This window comes from Bufo gargarizans, chromosome 6, assembly GCF_014858855.1.
Source record: "Bufo gargarizans isolate SCDJY-AF-19 chromosome 6, ASM1485885v1, whole genome shotgun sequence".
Taxonomy (NCBI): domain Eukaryota; kingdom Metazoa; phylum Chordata; class Amphibia; order Anura; family Bufonidae; genus Bufo; species Bufo gargarizans.
The window spans coordinates 279776713-279796331 of NC_058085.1; the positions used below are offsets into that span (position 1 = coordinate 279776713).

The 19619-nt window shown below is 45.9% G+C and overlaps 1 protein-coding gene across 2 annotated transcripts in view; it reads right to left on the reverse strand.

Moving 5' to 3' along the window:
* The window catches only part of SYCP2 (synaptonemal complex protein 2), a 40678-nt gene extending 21333 nt beyond the window's left edge, over positions 1-19345 (reverse strand). For both annotated transcript variants that reach the window (XM_044299918.1, XM_044299917.1), the window contains exons 1-3: positions 19259-19345; positions 19010-19174; positions 14393-14517 (exon numbers count right to left, since the gene is read on the reverse strand). In XM_044299918.1, the coding sequence (XP_044155853.1) occupies positions 14393-14517; positions 19010-19174; positions 19259-19286 (318 nt within the window). In that variant the 5' untranslated portion in view covers positions 19287-19345. The remainder of the gene's footprint in view (positions 1-14392; positions 14518-19009; positions 19175-19258) is intronic.
* Between the last annotated feature and the right edge of the window lie 274 nt (positions 19346-19619).

Below are 19619 nucleotides of genomic sequence, written 5' to 3' on the forward strand. Positions count from 1 at the left end.
AATACTGCCTGTATCAGTTTCTCATGGTTTAATGATCTATGCTTGTCGTCACTCAATTAAGGCGGGTTTACATAGGCCGATGGAAGAGCCGATTGTCAGGAAGAAAGTGTCCCTTCCCATCAATCGGCTGCTCGTTCAGTGAAGGAGAAAGCTGCATTTCCATGCAGTGATCTCCTTCAATGTATGAGGACGAGAGATCGCAATAGTGATCCCTCGTCCCCATACAGATTCATTGTTTCTGGGCAGCAGATCGCTGTTTAGACAGCATAGTCTGCTACCCAGGACGATGATTGGAATGCCTGCATGAACGCCAGGATCACTTGATGAACGCGCGTTTTGCTACTTCATAGGGTGATCGGCGGCACATTTAGATGGCCAGATTATTGGTACATGTAAATCCACCTTTAGTGTCATTGTTTAATTCCAGGAGATGAAGATCTATGCTGGTTAAGTGGTGGGCATACAAATGCATGGTTTGTAACAAGACATATTGTAGCTCTGATAACTGTACTGTAAAGGTGAATTTAAACAATCCAATGTTTGGGCCGATTATGGTATCCTATCCTATGAACGCTTGTTTCCAATAATCGTGCGGTCTAAACAGCACTCTGCTGCCCAGGAGCAATGATTATCTATGGGGATGAGTGATAGCAGTAGCGATCCCTTGAGCTTATACTGTGGGGGTGATTGCTGCATTAACATGCAGCGCTTCACCTCCACTTAATGAGCAGCCCACTGTCGGGAAGGAATCGTTCTTTCCCGACGATTGCCTGCTCTTGGGTATGTGTAAATGCAGCTAAAAGGCCCCCTTACACAGAATCCGCCAGATAATCGTTAATGTGCATTCATAGGAACGCTTGTCAGCGATTATCTGACGGTTTAAAGGTGCCTGTGATTACCCGATGAAAAAGAGAAACGCTTGTTCGTTAGGTAATATGCCTATTTGTGCAGGCACCTAAATAGTCATTTGCCAGCAGCAGATTGTGCTATCTAAGCAGCACTCTGCTGTTGGCAAGCTAGTCTGTATGGGGAAGAGCAAAGGCATTAGCAATTGCTCCTCCCCATACTGTAGAGGAGATTGCTGAATGTAAAGGCAGTGGTCTCCTTCATTGATGAGCATGCGCTTGCCAGGAAGGAAAGAACGTTTCCCAAAAACATACTAAACTGTCCCATGTAAAGGTACCTGTAATATGTCATCATCACATTACCTTTCACCATTAGCCTTTGGCAATTAATTTCCTCCCTTGACATATGTCATAACTGTATCTTAAAAATTGACTTTTCTTAATTTGATAGTTAGAATTAAACTATAGCTAACCCTCTTTAAAAACCCGTCCGGCTACTGCTATGTCACTAATCCTCTCAATGTTGCATCAGCTGAATTAATGGTGGAGCACTCTTCAACCTACATTCATATGAGCTACTTTGTATGCAATTACTTCCTCTAGATCAGGGGTGCACAACTTTTACTGGTTGGGGGCCACATTGCCAGACTGAACCGATCACGAGGGCCGAAAATAAAATTTAATGGGGTATTAAGAACTGAAATATTGTATTTATGGTGTATTGTACATACTGTATATACTATAAATGTCTGGCTACACCTCGAGGACTCCCATCTAATGGGGGGAATACATGAAAAATACACGTGAGCAGCCACAAGACATACATTTATGTTAGATGGTTGGGGGACGCACAGAATGGTATCAAGGGCCGCATGTGGCCCCCGGGCCACAGGTTGTGCACCCATACTCTAGATGGACTGTAAATTACTAGCGATTCCAAGCCATTAAAATGGCGGTTTGTGCGCACACTGGACCCCGACATGTTTCGCCAGGGGTGTGTGACCACCTCAAGAGTGAAATACGCCACTACAAAAATAAAAAACTGTTTGACTTCCTTGCAAAATCTGGAACCGGTGTTTTTGTACCTAAAAATGCAGATAAAATGGCAGTAAAAAAAAGCAGCAAAATCTTTTGCGGATCTGTCATGGTTCTGCAAAAAACGCTTCCATTACAATAATACAACCGCCTGCATCCGTCATGAATGGATCCGGTTGTATTATGTCTTCTATAGCCATGACGGATCTGTCATGAACACCAGTGAAAGTCAACGGGGGACGGATCCGTTTTCTATTGTGTCCGAGAATCCGTCTTGCTCAGCATCACATTGCGGACAGAAAAATGCTTCTTGCAGCATTATTCTGTCCGCAACGGGGACGCAGCCACAGGAACAGAAAGCATTTTGGTGCATTCCGTTTTGTTCAGTTCAGTGTTGTCCCTATTGACAATGAATGGGGACGCTAGTGTTAAAATGTACCCATAGGCATTTTTGTCTAACTTCATACCACCCAGTTTGGAACGTTTTACACCACATTGTAGGCAAAATCACACTAGTTCATGTAGGCCATTGTGTTAATGGGAATACACAAATGTTTGTCATTTACATTTCTCACTGACAGTATAACGGATTAGATATGTTTAATTACAGTAGCACTTTTCATGCTCGGTTACACATACGGATACTCAAGGTTTGCATGACTCTGAATTCTGTGTTTCAACCCTGTAAATCATTACATGTGGGGATTGTCTGTACTGAGGATGAAAATTTATTCTAACAGTTTAGACAGGGAAGTCCCATAAGGCATCGATCGCTTAATTAAAACAATGGGACAAAAATTTCCATACATATTTTCTGGGAGAGATTTTTCCTACTCCTGTAATAAAAACAAGCATACTTAAATATATGCTGCATCAATTTCAAGCATCCACTCAATAAGAGAACAAGTACATATTTCTAGAACACTTCATACCTTCCTGTACTCTGTAATCCCCTGTACTCACGCCATAATGTCCTGGTGAGCAGTGAGTCCTGTACTGTTTCTCGTCTGTTCTCTGAGGGTACAGTTTGGCGTACAATACTAGGTGCTGCCAGTTCATTCAAACCTGTAGTACTAGCTCTGAACCAGGATTGTTTGCCTAATTTAACAGCCTGTAACTTTACCTTGGCAGAGGGTTGAAAGTGCTTGGTTCTTACAAAAAGCTTTACCAGACTGCCAGGTACAATCCGATAATTCTGCTCCTTATTCCACTGACACTTAGTGAGGTTTACAACTCTTGAAAATGGCGATGCCATCAAATAACTGTACTGCATGTCACTATACAATTACAGGTATTGCCAGAATGACATGGCAGTTTTATGGGAGTCTTCAGGCCTTTAATATTGAGGTGAACGACAGGAGAACACATACAAAGTAGAGAAGCAATGACGAACATGGAGGTACTGTACGACACAGCAGTCCTTATGCAAACCATATTTACTTCACTTTAAATAAAGAGCCATAGGAGTAATACAATTTACAGGCATGGGAGCTACAGTTATTTAAAAAAAACTGATATTTTTCTTTGCATTGCCATATTCTGACTGTTATAACTTTTTTATAGTTACACCTATGGAGCTGTGTAGTGCTCATTTTTTGCAGCCAATCTGTAAGTTTATTACATGACACGGAGGCTCCTATTGCTTTCTATTTCGTTACTGAACAACCAATAGCAGCAAAGAAAAACCATAACAAGTAACCATGGTGAAAAGACCCTTCCACATAAGACCAGTATAATAGTCCTGGTTTGTACAGATTCCTCCTCTTTCTTTGCTGCTGACCACTCAGATAAGTATTCACTGTGGTCTTTGTTTTCAGAAATAATTTGGAATATTGGCCATTACTTATATCTTTATACAGTGGGATGCAAAGTTTGGGCAACCTTGTTAATCGTCATGATTTTCCTGTATAAATCGTTGGTTGTTACGATAAAAAATGTCAGTTAAATATATCATATAGGAGACACACACAGTGATATCTGAGAAGTGAAATTAAGTTTATTGGATTTACAGAAAGTGTGCTAAAATTGTTTAAACAAAATTAGGCAGGTGCATAAATTTGGGCACTGTTGTCATTTTATTGATTCCAAAACCTTTAGAACTAATTATTGGAACTCAAATTGGCTTGGTAAGCTTAGTGACCCCTGACCTACATACACAGGTGAATCCAATTATGAGAAAGAGTATTTAAGGGGGTCAATTGTAAGTTTCCCTCCTCTTTTAATTTTCTCTGAAGAGTAGCAACATGGGGGTCTCAAAACAACTCTCAAATTACCTGAAGACAAAGATTGTTCACCATCATGGTTTAGGAGAAGGATACAGAAAGCTGTCTCAGAGATTTCAGCCATCTGGTTCCACAGTTAGGAACATATTGAGGAAATGGAAGACCACAGGCTCAGTTCAAGTTAAGGCTTGAAGTGGCAGACCAAGAAAAATCTCGGATAGGCAGAAGCGACGAATGGTGAGAACAGTCAGAGTCAACCCACAGACCAGCACCAAAGACCTACAACATCATCTTGCTGCAGATGGAGTCACTGTGCATGGTTAAACCATTCGGCGCACTTTACACAAGGAGATGCTGTATACGAGAGGGATGCAGAGGAAGCCTTTTCTCCGCCCACAGCACAAAAAGTGCCGCTTGAGGTGGGCTAAAGCACATTTGGACAAGCCAGCTTCACTTTGGAATAAGGTGCTGTGGACTGATGAAACTAAAATTGAGTTATTTGGCCACAACAAGGGGCGTTATGCATGGAGGAAAAAGAACACAGCATTCCAAGAAAAACACCTGCTACCTACAGTAAAATATGGTGGTGGTTCCATCATGCTGTGGGGCTGTAAGGCCAGTGCAGGGACTGGGAATCTTGTCAAAGTTAAGGGACGCATGGATTCCACTCAGTATCATCAGATTCTGGAGACCAATGTCCAGGAATCAGTGACAAAGCTGAAGCTGCGCTGGGGCTGGATCTTTCAACAAGACAACGACCCTAAACACTGCTCAAAATCCACTAAGGCATTTATGCAGAGGAACAAGTACAACGTTCTGGAATGGCCATCTCAGTCCCCAGACCTGAATATAATTGAAAATCTGTGGTGTGACTTAAAGAGAGCTGTCCATGCTCGGAAGCCATCAAACCTGAATGAACTAAAGAGGAATGATCCAAAATACCTTCAACCAGAATCCAGACTCTCATTGGAACCTACAGGAAGCATTTAGAGGCTGTAATTTCTGCAAAAGGAGGATCTACTAAATATTGATTTAATTTCTCTTTTGTGGTGCCCAAATTTATGCACCTGCCTAATTTTGTTTAAACAATTATAGCACACTTTCTGTAAATCCAATAAACTTCAGTTAACTTCTCAAATATCACTGTGTGTGTCTCCTATATGATATATTTAAAGAGGACCTTTCACTACTGTACAAACTAAAAACTAACTAGATCAGTGGGCAGAGCGGCGCCCAGGGGTCCCCCTGCACTTACTAGTATGCCTGGGCGCCGCTCCGTTCGCCCGGTATAGGCTCCGGTGTCTGCGCTCCCTCTGACTGATTTTTTGTAGGAGGCGTGTCCCTTGCTGCAGTGCTGGCCAATCGCAGCGCACAGCTCATAGCCTAGCTATGAACTGTGCGCTGCGATTGGCCAGCAGTGCAGCAAGGGACACGCCTCCTACAAGAAATCAGTCAGAGGGAGCGCAGACACCGGAGCCTATACCGGGCGAACGGAGCGGCGCCCAGGCATACTAGTAAGTGCAGGGGGACCCCTGGGCGCCGCTCTGCCCACTGATCTAGTTAGTTTTTAGTTTATACAGTAGTGAAAGGTCCTCTTTAACTGACATTTTTTATCGTAACAACCAACGATTTATACAGGAAAATCATGACAATTAACAAGGTTGCCCAAACTTTCGCATCCCACTGTATATATCTTATTTAGGACTGGAGGTCTTTTCCCCTTGCCTCTGTGTCTATGTAGATATTTACTTATTTATACATATATTATCAGGTTCTTTACTCCCAAGCGTTTTGACCCCCTTTTTACCCCTTGTGGTTGATATATATATATTTTTTCTTGTTACCTGCCTTTGGCCCCTCTGCTCTCTCACCTCTGCGCTCGTCGGCGGCCGAAGTCTCACGCGGCGGCCGCCATTTCCCCTTCTTCTCCCTCTCTGCAGCGAGATCTCCCTCTTCCAGCTTCTCCTAGCGCCGATCGTAATCTCACAGGATTTCGGGTGCATCTTCTGACTAGTTCCCTCTCTCTTCTCTCAGCGCTGGCAAAATCTCGCGGGATTTCGGGCGCATCTTCAGACAGTTTTTGCCTTGATCGTCCCCTCAGCACTCTCCTGCAATTTCCCTCAGTTTAGGCTACTTTCACACTAGCGTTCGGGGCTCTGCTTGTGAGTTCCGTTTGAAGGCTCTCACAAGCGGCCCCGAACGGATCCGTACTGCCCTAATGCATTCTGAGTGGATGTGGATCCGCTCAGAATGCATCAGTCTGGCACCGTTTGGCCTCCGCTCCGCTCAGCAGGCGGACACCCGAACGCTGCTTGCCTGGCCATGCGGAGGCAAACGGATCTGTCCAGACTTACAATGTAAGTCAATGGGGACAGATCCATTTGAAGTTGACACAATAGGGCTCAATTTCAAACTGCTCCGTCCCCCATTGACTTTCAATGTAAAGTCTGGACAGATCCGTCTGACTAACTTTCACACTTTTTTCTGAAATATAATGCAGACGGATCCGTTCTGAACGGATCCCATCATCTGCATTATAGTAGCGGATCCGTCTGTGCAGACACCAGACGGATCCACTCCGAACGCAAGTGTGAAAGTAGCCTAAGCCTGCTTTTGCCACCCCTGTTTCCTGGGTATCTCTACTGTTGCTCCACACTAAGATAGGTTTACAGAGAAATTGATATATTTAATATTCTGTCCCTATCTCAGCATTACTGTTAGCAGACATTATCATGTCTGAGGATAGCCTCCCCATAAATCCTCCTGTTCCTGAGGACATGGAGGAGACTCCTCATGCCCAGGTGTCAGATACCACAGCCAATGAAGCACAGGCTCTGGCAAATCCAGCACTCCGTTGCTGTAGCTATCCATGCTGCTATGGGCTCCATGTCTACAGCCATCTCTCAGTCTATTTCTGAGGCCCTTATGGCACATCCATCATCCTCCAAGCCCGGTAGCTGCCCAAGACCGCTGAGCTCATGGGCAGCTAACGCTGAACTACCAGCCTCCAGAACTAATAAGATTGGTGTGATCCCTTCCACCCAAGATGGCGCGCTGTGTTTGCGCAAAAGAGGCTATGCCCGCCAAGCAGAAAAGGCGAGGCGATGGAAATGCGCCAGAGCGTAATATGACACAGATTCTGAGTCAGAACTCGGATCTGAGGAGGAGGCGCAGCCAAAATCCATGGATAGTTCAGAGCAGGAGGACCTGGAACTATTAGACGTGGACCCTCCCGGGCCATCTTCGGTTCCAGCCCCCCCTACTACCTCTACTAAGGTTCTGGAGAGCCGCTTTTCGACCCGGATGCACTCCACCATCCAAGGTCCGCGGAGTGGCTCCCTTTTGACCACATCACCAGATACCTAGAGGTCCAGGTGCGCCAGCCCCTTAGCAAGGAGACTAGGAACAAATAGAGAGCTGAATGTCCTAGACCCATTGTCCTGAGCAAGGTCTGTGAGACACCCATTGTAGACACCAAAATGTCCCAATTTCTGGCTAAGTCAGGATGGAACCCCCGTAAGGGTCTTGAATCGGCCTTAAGGTCCTGTCAGAACAAACTACTAGATGTCCTAGGCCCCCTTACAAAGATATTCGAATTGGCTGAATCCGCCAGAACCCAGAACTCCAAGGTGGATCCGGAGGAGCTCCGGGGATGGGTGCAGCAAGCTCTGTGCATCACAGGCAACGCAAACACTTCTCTCTCTATTGAGAGGCGAAAGGCAATACTGTTCAAAATTGAACCTAAGCTCTCTAACCTGGTCTTAACGGAGGCGGGCAAAGATGCCAAGGGCCTCCTGTTTGGAGACTCTTTTATCAAAGATCTCTCCCGTTTCGTGGATGCCTTCACCGCATTAGATAAGGCCCAATCGTCTATGAGACATGTTTTCCAGGGATGGCAGTTCTAGGGGCAGTCTGTCCGGCCGGTCAACTTTCCAGGCCCGTGGTTCGGGTCGAGTCTCCTTTTCATACAGAACCTCTAACCAAGAAGCCCGACAGCGTCCCGCCTTCTTCCCCACCCGCGGTACTTCATGGCTACCCCGAGGTGCCAGGGGATTCTCAGTATCCAGACGTCCATTCGGTAAGTCTACCAACCCCATTATCTTCTTCGACTGTTTGGGTAGGGGGCAGACTCCGCCTTTTTCCCCACGCCTGGTCAGCCATCACTGCAGACCCATTGGTTCTCAGCTACCGTCCATGATTTCCATATAGAACTGGTGTGTTCCCCGATCCACATTCCACCCCCTCACCCCATTATCCTCCCCGCCCCAAAACAACTTCTTTTACACAGGGAATTGAAGGCGCTTTCTCTGAAGGGCGCTTTCCAACTGCATCCTCAGCAACATGTTTCTGATGGCCAAAAAAAGGAGGCCAGATGCGTCCCGTGATCAACCTTCGGGCACTAAACACCTTTGTTTGTTATCGCCACTTTAAAATGGAGGGCATTCACCTCCTCAGAGACATGCTCCTCCACAGAGATTGGATGGTCAAATTAGACCTAAAGGATGCCTATTTAATGGTGCCAGTTGCCGAGACATCCAGGGATTTACTTTGCTTCCAATGGAACAAAGAGGTGTGGCGGTTCACTTGCCTCCCCTTCGGACTCTCCTCAGCTCCTTGTTGAAGTTGTTGCGCCCCGTTGTATCCTGTTTCCGCAGTCGCAGAATTCGTCTGATTGTTTATCTAGACGATATCCTCCTCATGGCCCAGGACCATTCCCATCCTGCTGACACACTTGACCCGGACAATGGAGCTATTGTCCCACCTTGGTTTTCTCCTCAACCTGGACAAATCCTGCCTTACCCCTTCCCAATGCATGGAATTTCTAGGCTTTCAACTCGACAACAGAGACGCTCAGCCTTCCGCCATCCAAAGTCCGTTCAATCCGCAAGGGACTCCGCCACACGCTTTCCCTTCCTCAGGTTTCCTTACGCCACTTGGCCCGTATCATAGGCCTCCTCTCCTCTTCGATCCAGGCAGTCTTCCCAGCACCTCTGCACTACCGAGCCTTGCAGCGCCTCAAGATCGCCCACCTTCCCGCGGGGGTATCCTACGCGGACTTGATCACCTTAGACGAGGAGACCAGAGACGAGCTGACATGGTGGATCCACAACCTGGAAGTCTGTAATGGCTATTTTCGGCCCTCGTCCGGATTTCACGATAGATGGGGCGCTTATTGCGACGGAGTGACCACGGGGAGACGCTGGTCCTTGGAAGAGTCCGGCCTCCATATCAACGCCTTGGAGCTTCTTGCAGGATCTTTCGCTATTCGCAGGTTTGCGAACAGACTAGCCAGGGCCTGCATCAGACTGCGGATGGACAACACTTCCGCAGTGGGATATACCAACGCCATGGGGGGGCACGCACTCGACTGCATTATCCCACCTAGCACGAGACTTCTGGACCTTTTGTCTGGCCAGGGATATCACTGTGATTGCGGAATATCTGCCCGGCCTTCACAATACTCACACGGACTGGAGTTCTCGTTTTCTGTCCGACTCCAGCGACTGGACAGGACGGTCTTCTCATCCATATCCTCCTGGTGGGGGCCCTTCTATTTAGATCTCTTTGCGTCCCGTTTGAACACCCAGCTCCCCAGGTTTTTCAGCTGGCGTCCGGACCCAGACGCGGAAGCCATAGACACTTTTCTACAAAACTCCGGTCCGGCCACCTCATGTACGCTTTTCCCCCATTTGCTCTGATCCATCGAGTCTTAGCCCAGGTCCGCCAACAGAGAGCCGAACTAGTCCTGGTAGTCCCGTTCTGGACCACCCAGTCATGGTTTCCACAGCTGCTGGAGTGCTTGATCCATTGCCCTCTCCTTCTCCCAGTCTTCCTGGACCTCCTATTAGATCCGTCGGGTCTACACCCTCTCGTTTTAGAAGAATCCCTACAGCTCCTAGCCTGCAGGATCTCAGGGAACCCTGGAGCGTCTCGGGAACCCTAGACGCCTCTTGGAGGACGCATGGGCTCCTGGAACCAGGCGGGCCAAATCGAGCAGCCTGGAAATCCCGGACTGACTGGTGCCTGGCTAGACACGTGGATCCTGTTTCAGCACCTGTGACGGAGATCCTTCACTTTCTCACATCGCTTTTTGAAGATGGAAAGACATACTGACTATCAATGTGTTTCGTTCAGCCATTTCTTCCTCTCACCAGGGATTTGACGGGTGCCCTGCGGGACAACACCCTTTGGTATGCCGCCTTCTTAGGGGCTCCCGTCTTTCTCGTCCTCCCAGACCCCATTTCACCTCTACCTGGGATGTGTCTTCGGTACTATCCTTGTTCTCTTCTTGGCCGTCAAACACGGACCTTTCCTTGCAACAACTTTCGGCTAAGTTGGTTTCCTTATTCTGTTTAATTTCTTGCAAGAGAGTCTCGGATGTCCGGGCCTTGGACCCTGAGGCTCGTTCCTTTACCCTGGACGGTGTGGTGTTCAATATTATACGTCACACCAAGACCAACATTCGGTCCATGTCTTATCCCAGTTTCCCGGATGTTCTGGCCCTCTGCCCAGTCGCCTGTCTAAGGGAATATGAGTCTCGTACTGCTCCGCATCGCACTTCAGCGTGCCCTCAGCTTTTTCTGTCATACCGCCGTCCCTTTCATCCTGTCACCAGTGTTTGGCTCGATGGGTTAAGTGGATTATGTCCTCGGCAGGTGTGAACACTTCGGTTTTCACTGCGCACTCCACGAGAGGAGCTTCTGCGACTTCCATGGCAGTTGCAGGTGTGAGATTTGAGGACATTATGAAACTAGCGAATTGGTCGCGGGTCTCTACGTTTAGTGAGTTTCGCAATAGGAGCCTCCGTGCATTGTAATAACTTAGGAAAATCATGCAATTTTATGACGTAAAGTCATGATTTTATTAAAGACACAGAGGCGAGTATTGCCCCTCCCCTTTTAACTGTTTTAACGTTTTTCCTGTTAATGGTCTATTTATTTATTCCTTATTGATTTTTCTCTATTCCTATGCAAATTGATTATGTCTGTGTATGCACTTTACAAGACTGGTGCCTTATCCGCATTCCTCGTAGTACCGATTACCTGTTTCTTCTCTTTGTTTTCTTTCATAGGATGAAAATTACCAGCAGATACGACCTGAGGTCTGTGGTTGTGTTCTTCTCCAGCTCGGTTCTTCGGTTAGAAAATTCATGTTCCGTTGTTATTACATCATAGTTTCTTCTTCTTCGGCTGGAGATTAGTTGCCAGACGTTCAGTGTTTACAGAGGAGAGTCATCGTCAAAGAAAGAGGAGGAATCTGTACAAACCAGGACTATTATACTGGTCTTATATGGGAGGGTCTTGTCACCATGGTTACTTGTTATGGTTTTTCTTTGCTGCTATTGGTTGTTCAGTAAAGAAAGAGAAAGCAATACTCGCCTCTGTGTCTTTAATAAAATCATGACTACGTCATAAGTTAGGAAAATCATGCTATTTTCACTGATACCATTTTGGAGTGTGTATGAATTTTTGTTCCTTTTATTCAATTTTTAGGAGATGAAAACAACAAGGAAACAGCACAAATCAGCCATATGTTTCCATTATGACGCTCACAATATGGTAAAAGTATTTTTAGATTTTAATTGTATGGTTGTTCTGGGACAAAGCAATGCTTGTGATCTTTTTTTATTGTATTGTGTATTTATGTTTATTTTAATTATGGGGAAATGGTCATGATTTAATTAATTTTTTATTTTTTACTTTTTTAAGTCCCCTTAGGGGACTTGAATATGTTATCTTCAGATTGCTTCTACCTTACACTGCAATGAATTACCATTGCAGTGTATGGGAGATTTACTATGTCCCTTTTCAGCTCTGCCACTTGCCTGCCTCCATAGGAACTACAGCTGTGATGGGCTCTTTCAGAGAAACCCAGGCTGTTAGAGAACGAACAGATTCCCTGATCAGGGTGCGGGGAAGCCAATTCTGGCCCAGAAGCGCGGTGCTGAAGTAGAGAGCCACATCAGATACCATGGCCACAATTCATGAGGAGTGTCTGTCACGGACATATTGTTGTTTGACCGTGACACGGTTGCCGTGCAGACTGGTTGCCGGTGGCAACGTGTTGTTGTCGGTTTGCACGTGCATTTCCCCTTTAAGGTGTGTCTCCCTGCGGTTTGGTGAGCGAGGGGTTAATCCTCTAGCTAGTGGGGATTTAGGCGTCTCCTGGGTATGGCCACTAGCTTGACTTTATCTGTGGCTTCCTGGCTGGGGGCAGTGGTACTCCAGCCTTGTTTGGTGTTGGAGCGCTGCTCCTTTCCTGGGTGATTCTGCCCAGTCCTTAAGGGCCACCTTGTTGGACATAAATTGTCTTCCTTTTGTATGCTCCTTATACCCTACCTCACTTATTGTATGTTAGGTGTGGGTTTATGTTTAGGGTGTGTTGTATATCTTGATTGTGGTTTCATGTCTGGGCCGTTGGTGTTTATCCCTGCATGTATGTAAGACGTTTTCCTTGTGTGTGTTGTGTCCACCGGAAGGGGGTTGGTTTCCCAGAGGGGTGAACCACAAGCCTCTATGCAGAGCTGCCTGGAGCTGCCATGCACCTTGCGGCATGGGGGTCCTGGCGGAGTCTGGTGGGCTGTATACCTGTGTTAGTTGCTGGTACGGCATCCTGTTTGGTGTTAGGGCTCCTGTGCATATGCACGGGTTCCAATCGTAGAGACTTCGGCAGGTAAGTGCGTTGTCTTGTCTCTCCTTTTCCCTGCTACTAGTTATTTAGAGACTCCTGTTCTTTTGTGTCTTGGATGAACAGGACGTCTCTCCCCTGCTCTTATGTGAGGGATTATCAAGGTGACTCAGGGTCCCAGGGTATAATCCGTCCTTCCATCGGGTCTGCTCATACGGTGAGGAGTTAGGGAGAGGATTAGGGACACTATAGGAGGTGACCTGCTTTCCTTTTCCTGGCTTCTCGGCCTAGCAGCTATCCCTTATCCCTTTACATTGTACGGTGGGGGGTTTCCCCCATTCCCGACCATGACAGTGTCACAGGGCGTCGACTTCGCACTCTGTCCATTCAATGCTGCCGGCACCCTGCGATACGTTCTTCAAAGCAATGGGGGGTGGAGAGGACCCGGCTGTGCACGCCTCCTAGCGTCGCCGGTGTCCTCTGCTCCCATAGTGACAGCGCCAAACTGGGCACTCGGCGCTCAGCTGTATGCAGGGGGAGGAGTCATGTGACACTGGCCACGTCACATGACTCCTGCTCTTCCCTATTTAACAGGCAGGTTGCCTGAGATTAAGGCCCAATACCTTGTGTATACTTTGTTGGCTTTTCACTTTGTATAGAACTTTAGTTCTAGTTATTCGACTTTGTATTTTGCTTGCTCCCTCTGTATTTTTGCATCTCCTGGTATTTGACTTCTGCTTGACTTTGACTTTCCTCGCTTGATCCCTGTGTCCTATTTTCGCTTCTCCTGGTTTTGACTTTCGGTTTGTACATTGATGCTGCTTCTGCTTGTTCCCTAGTACCGCTGTGATATCCCGGTTTTGACCTTGCTTGTTGGACCTCCCTGTATTTGTCTGTTCCTCCGCACTTATGCAGGTTGGGGATCGCCACCCAGTTGCGCTCCATTGCCTAGGATGGGTAGTGCAAGTAGGCAGGGACAGAGGAGTGGGTGCTCCATGTGTCCTATTTTCGCTTCTCCTGGTTTTGACTTTCGGTTTGTACATTGACGCTGCTTCTGCTTGTTCCCTGGTACCGCTGTGATATCCCGGTTTTGACCTTGCTTGTTTGACCTCCCTGCATTTGTTTGTTTCTCCACACTTATGCAGGTTAGGGATCGCTCCGTTGCCTAGGACGGGTAGTGCAAGTAGGCAGGGACAGAGGAGTGGGTGGAGTCAGGGGTGCACGCTTCCCTACCCGCTCATGACAAGGGGTTAAATATCTGTGATCGGTGTTAGCCCTGGGTCTCTGCTGTGTGAAACAGCAGAAACCGGATGGCTAAATAGTACCCATTCAGACGGCAACTTTAAAGACCCGACCAGCACTGTACATGTACGCCACAGGTTGGGAAGGGTTTTAAGACCCGACTTGTGCAGTACATGCATGTCGCAAGTTGGGAAGGGGTTAAATGCCTAAATTAGTGTGGTAACTTTGTGTTTCACCTTTACAGTAGGTCAGCATGCAGTAAGAGAGATGCCAAATCTACTTTACAAGTATTTTTTGGAATGCTGAAAGGGTGAATCCATTCTTCTGAACAGTACTGACAAAGGTAGAATAGCTCATAGTTCACATCTAACCAAAAAGCTATACCCCATTCATTTACATGGCAACAAACATATATAGTACCTGAATTTTCCTGGCAAATTCTTTGCTAATTTGTTTGCACATCATTCTGACATCAGAACTGCTCCCGTCCAAGGGGTCCGTGGCCGCTGTGGAAGTGTTATTCCCAGAAGTACTGGACAGTTGCTCTGAGACAACAAAAACAACAATAACATGTTGTAATACATTACAGTGGCACAGCATGTTCTGTGTATTACAAGAACAACACACTGATTTCAATGAGAACTGTGTAATTCTTCTTTACCTTGACACTGCAGGGAAATACTGTAAATACAGAGTATCTGAACTTCCCTGAATTTTTTGCTACATTTTTCCCTGTGCAGATAACAGCGAATCACCCTATCAATCTGCTATGCAGAGCTATTAGCTTAGCAAGCAGGTACAGACAGGAACTCTGCATAGCACACTGCTGCTCTGGCCTGTGCCTGCTATGCTAAAGCCCGGCATAGCTTATCAGACGTGCTATGTCAGGCTCGGCACTGGCACAGACAGGAGCAGCCATGTGTTATCTTGCCAGTACAGCACTCACTGTACCCCAGCAGCGGAATCCGTATACCCCTACACTGCTGACATGTCAGAGGTGTACACGTATACAGATTCCAAAGTCCTATAGACTCCGGAACTTCAGGTACCTACTTTGTAAGTAAAACTGGAAAAAAACATTTCACATAAATTATTTATCACAGAATAGTTTTTATTAAACATCTTCAAAAGGTTAGGTACACTTTAATTGAAACGCCTTTTGCCAATTAGGTCTTGGAAAAGTCATTAAAGTGGTATTCCGGTAAAGTAACTTAATTTTTGAAAAACTGCATTAAGGCTGCAAGCTTTGACCCAACCAGAACCCATATTTATAAATATAACCAGAGCTTCAATTTACCTTGCAATCCATTTGTCTAGCTAATGGGTGAGCCTGCAAAACACTGAGAGTATCATGGCATCTGATTTTCCCTCACAAAACTACAATCTCCACAATCCCTAGCTTTCCTGCTTGTTCATGAGTGTTTACTGATTGGCTGCCTGATATACACTCCAGTCACGCCCCCTCTACTTAGTAATCAGCAGCACACTGACACAATACATTTAGTTAGCGAACTGATAGCAACACACTGAGCGTGCTCGACCTAACAAAGGCTCAGAACTACAGGTCGATGCCATGCTAGCTTATGGGCAAACACAGAGTGCAGCAGAGGAAGAAAACTACTGTTATAACTACTGAACTATGTTAAATTTACATTATATTAGGTATTTATTGATGATGAGTTAGTCTAAAACATAAGTTATATTTATGGTAACCGGAATACCCGTTTAACACACAGTTTGAGTTACACTTTTCTCCTGGCACTGGGGATGTTTACTCAATGTGCTCAATAAAAGACTTAAAGGGAGACTGTCACCTACTTGACACATATTAAACTGTTATCACTGCTCTGTAAGTGACACAAACAGTTAAATGGGTTGTCCGGGTTCAGAGCTGAACCCGGACAAACCTCAATTTTCACCCAGGCAGCCCCCCCCTGACTTGAGCATTGGAGCAGTGCATGCTCTGATGCTCTCCTTTGCCCTGCGCTAGATCGCGCAGGGCAAGGGATCTTTTGTTTATAATACACTGTTGGGCGGAAGCTTCCGCCCAGCAGTGTGTTCGTTGACGTCACCGGCTCTGATGGGCGGGCCTTAGCGCTGCCCTAGCTATTTAACAGGCAAGGGCAGGGCTAAAGGCGGCCCATCAGTGCCAATGATGTCACCGGGCTCCCTGAGAAGCAGGAAGAAGAGGCTTCTCTCGCCTGCAAGAGACCCGGTACGTCACAGAGTATAAGAAAACAGTCACTTCCAGCTAAGAATTTCCTATGTGAAAACGGGGCTTCAGAAATATGTGGCAAAGGTAGGACATGCATGTATGTAATATGTATGTCACTCTAGTACTATTACACCAATGTACCCAATCCCGAAAAACCCCTATAACATATCATACCTTTCTATCTCCATTCAGTGTATTTGATGTCTAAAAAACGACGTTTGACGATATATGCAAATTACTTGCCCAGGTGCGTTCTTCCCCCAAATGCAGGTTCTCATGCCCTCTAGAGACTGCTGTTGATCTCTCCTCCTATGTTTTACTGTTAGTCCTCTTTCACACGACCGTATGGCTTTTTCAGCGTTTTGCGGTCCGTTTTTCCCAGATCCGTTGTTCCGTTTTTTGTTTCCGTTTCTGTTCCATTTTTCCGCATGGAATATACAGTATACGGTAATTACATAAAAAAATTGGGCTGGAAATAACATTTTCAATAGATGGTTCCGCAAAAAACGGAACGGATACGGAAGACATACGGATGCCTTTCCGTATGTGTTCCTTTTATTTTTCCGGACCCATTGACTTGAATGGAGCCAAGCACCGTGATTTGCAGGCAATAATAGGACATGTTCTATCCTTCAACGGAACGGAAATACGAAAACGGAATGCATACAGAGTACATTAAGTTTTTTCTGTGGAACAATTTAAATGAATGGTTCCGGATATGGACCGTATACGGAACGCAAAAAAACGGCCCATAAATGGAAAAAAAACGGTCGTGTGAAAGAGGCCTAAGGAGTAGGGGCTCCAGGGGGTTGCTATAGGAAGGGGAGCGGTCTCTGCCCGAGGACCCTGGCAAACATGGCAGCAGTGGAGCTGAAGACTACAGCCCGGACATCAAGATGGACGTGCATGACAAGGTGACAGCAGCATGTAATGTATTGATGTGTGTAATATATGTAGTGCAGTGTGTGATCATCACACACTGCACCACATACATCACACACTGCACCACATACATTAAACACTGCACCACACATATCACACACTGCCCACATACATTACACACTGCACCACATACATTACACACTGCACCACATACATTACACACTACACCACATACATCACACACTGCACCACACATATCACACACTGCACCACACATATCACACACTGCACCACACATATCACACACTGCCCCACATACATTACACACTGCACCACATACATCACACACTGCACCACATACATTACACACTGCACCACACATATCACACACTGCCCCACATACATTACACACTGCACCACATACATTGCACACTGCACCACACACATTGCACACTGCACCACACACATCACACACGGCACCACACACAAACACATCACACACTGCAGCACACACACTGCACTATATTCATCACACACTGCACTATATACATCACACACTGCAGCACACACATCACCACATACATCACACACTGCACTATATACATGACACACTGCACCACATACATCACACACTGCACTGTATACATCACACACTGCACCACACACATCACACAGTGCATTATATACATCACACACTGCACCACACACATCACACCACACACTGCACTACATACATCACACATACTGCAATACATACATCAGTGTGGTGTATGTGGTGCAGTGTGTGATGTGTGTCGTGCAGTATGCAATGTATGTGGTGCAGTGTGTAATGTCTGTGTTGCAGTGTGTGATGTGTGTGGTGCAGTGACTAATATGTGTGGTGCAGTGTGTAATGTATGTGTTGCAGTGTGTAATGTGTGTGATGGACGTGCATGACAAGGTGAGAGCAGCAGCGTGTAATGTATTGATGTGTGTAATGTATGTAGTGCAGTGTGTGATCATCACACACTGCACCACACACATTCTGCACCACATACATCACACACTGCACCCCATACATTACACACTGCACCACACATATCACCCACATTACACTACATACATTACTCACTGCACCACACACATCACACACTGCACCACACACATTACACACTGCACCACACACACATCACACACTGCACCACACACATTACACTACATACATTACTCACTGCACCACACATCACACACTGCACCACACACACATCACACACTGCACCACAAACATTACTCACTGCACCACACACTGCACCACACACATCACACATTGCACCACATACATTACACACTGCACCACATACATATCACACTGATGTATGTAGTGCAGTGTGTAGTGAATGCAGGCAGGCTATTATAGTCAAGTGATAAAGTACAGGGAAGATCCACTATATTGAACTGTACTTTATCACTTGGTTATAATCAGGGGCGGATTGGCCATAGACTCTCTGCAGGCGATGTTAATGGGGCTGCTGAACTCAGCCGCCAGCTAGGTAAGAATCTGTTGCTCCCACAGTTAATAAGAGCTGGGGACGTCAAATAGATATGTACATAGCCGGTGACTACAAGTGGCCTTTCTGAAATCAACTTCTATTGCCATCCTGAGACAACTGGAGTAGGATGAAAGTATGTGGCAGCTGGCACTGGTCACCACAGAGGAGGTATTTTGATGCTGTTGGGGCAGTTTATTATACATGTTTTCTAACAAAGGAACTATACTGTATATTTTAAGCCATTTTAGGACTACATAAGATTTTTAAGGTAAGGGTCACGCTACCTATGATCAGTGCAGCTTGGAGAATGCTGCTGATAAAATAACTGTAATATAATGTATGAAAAGTTATTTTGTAAAAATATATAGCTGTGTCAGTACTGACAATACACTTCAGCACGATCCTACTTACCGCCGGGGACCTGCACATCCGGAGAGGCAAATAGCTTACGTGGGCGCAATTTGATTTTCTTTTGCTTGATCTCATGGTCAATTCCTTCTGTACTGATGTCAGCAAGGTAGCTTCGCTCATTATTTATGCGTTTGATATATAATATTGTGTCAGTTAATGTGGGACCTGTAACATATACAGTATCAGATTAATGACATACTGTACAGGTGGATTATTAATCCTTTGTATAATCTGATGATCAAGGTTTACCTGATTCATGGATGTTTACGCATGCCATTTCACAGCCTGACGTTCTTGCACTTGAACCAGAATGGACGGAAGCACAGTTATTGTCCTGTAAAAGAAGTATGACATTGTTAGATGCTGATATATTGTACTTCCACTAGCACTAGAATATACAGCTACTTTTTTTCTGCATTTCTTTTTATTGAAGTTTAATGGATAAAAGTATTCGCTAGTTGCACTGCTTACATCTACAATTTTACAACCCACTTTGTTTCAGTAATTATCTTTTCGTCTACAGCCCACACTGTCATTTCCATATTAAGTACCACAGACATAACTCTACTGTATTGGCTTTATTCTCTTGTCTGCACACGATTTTGAGCAC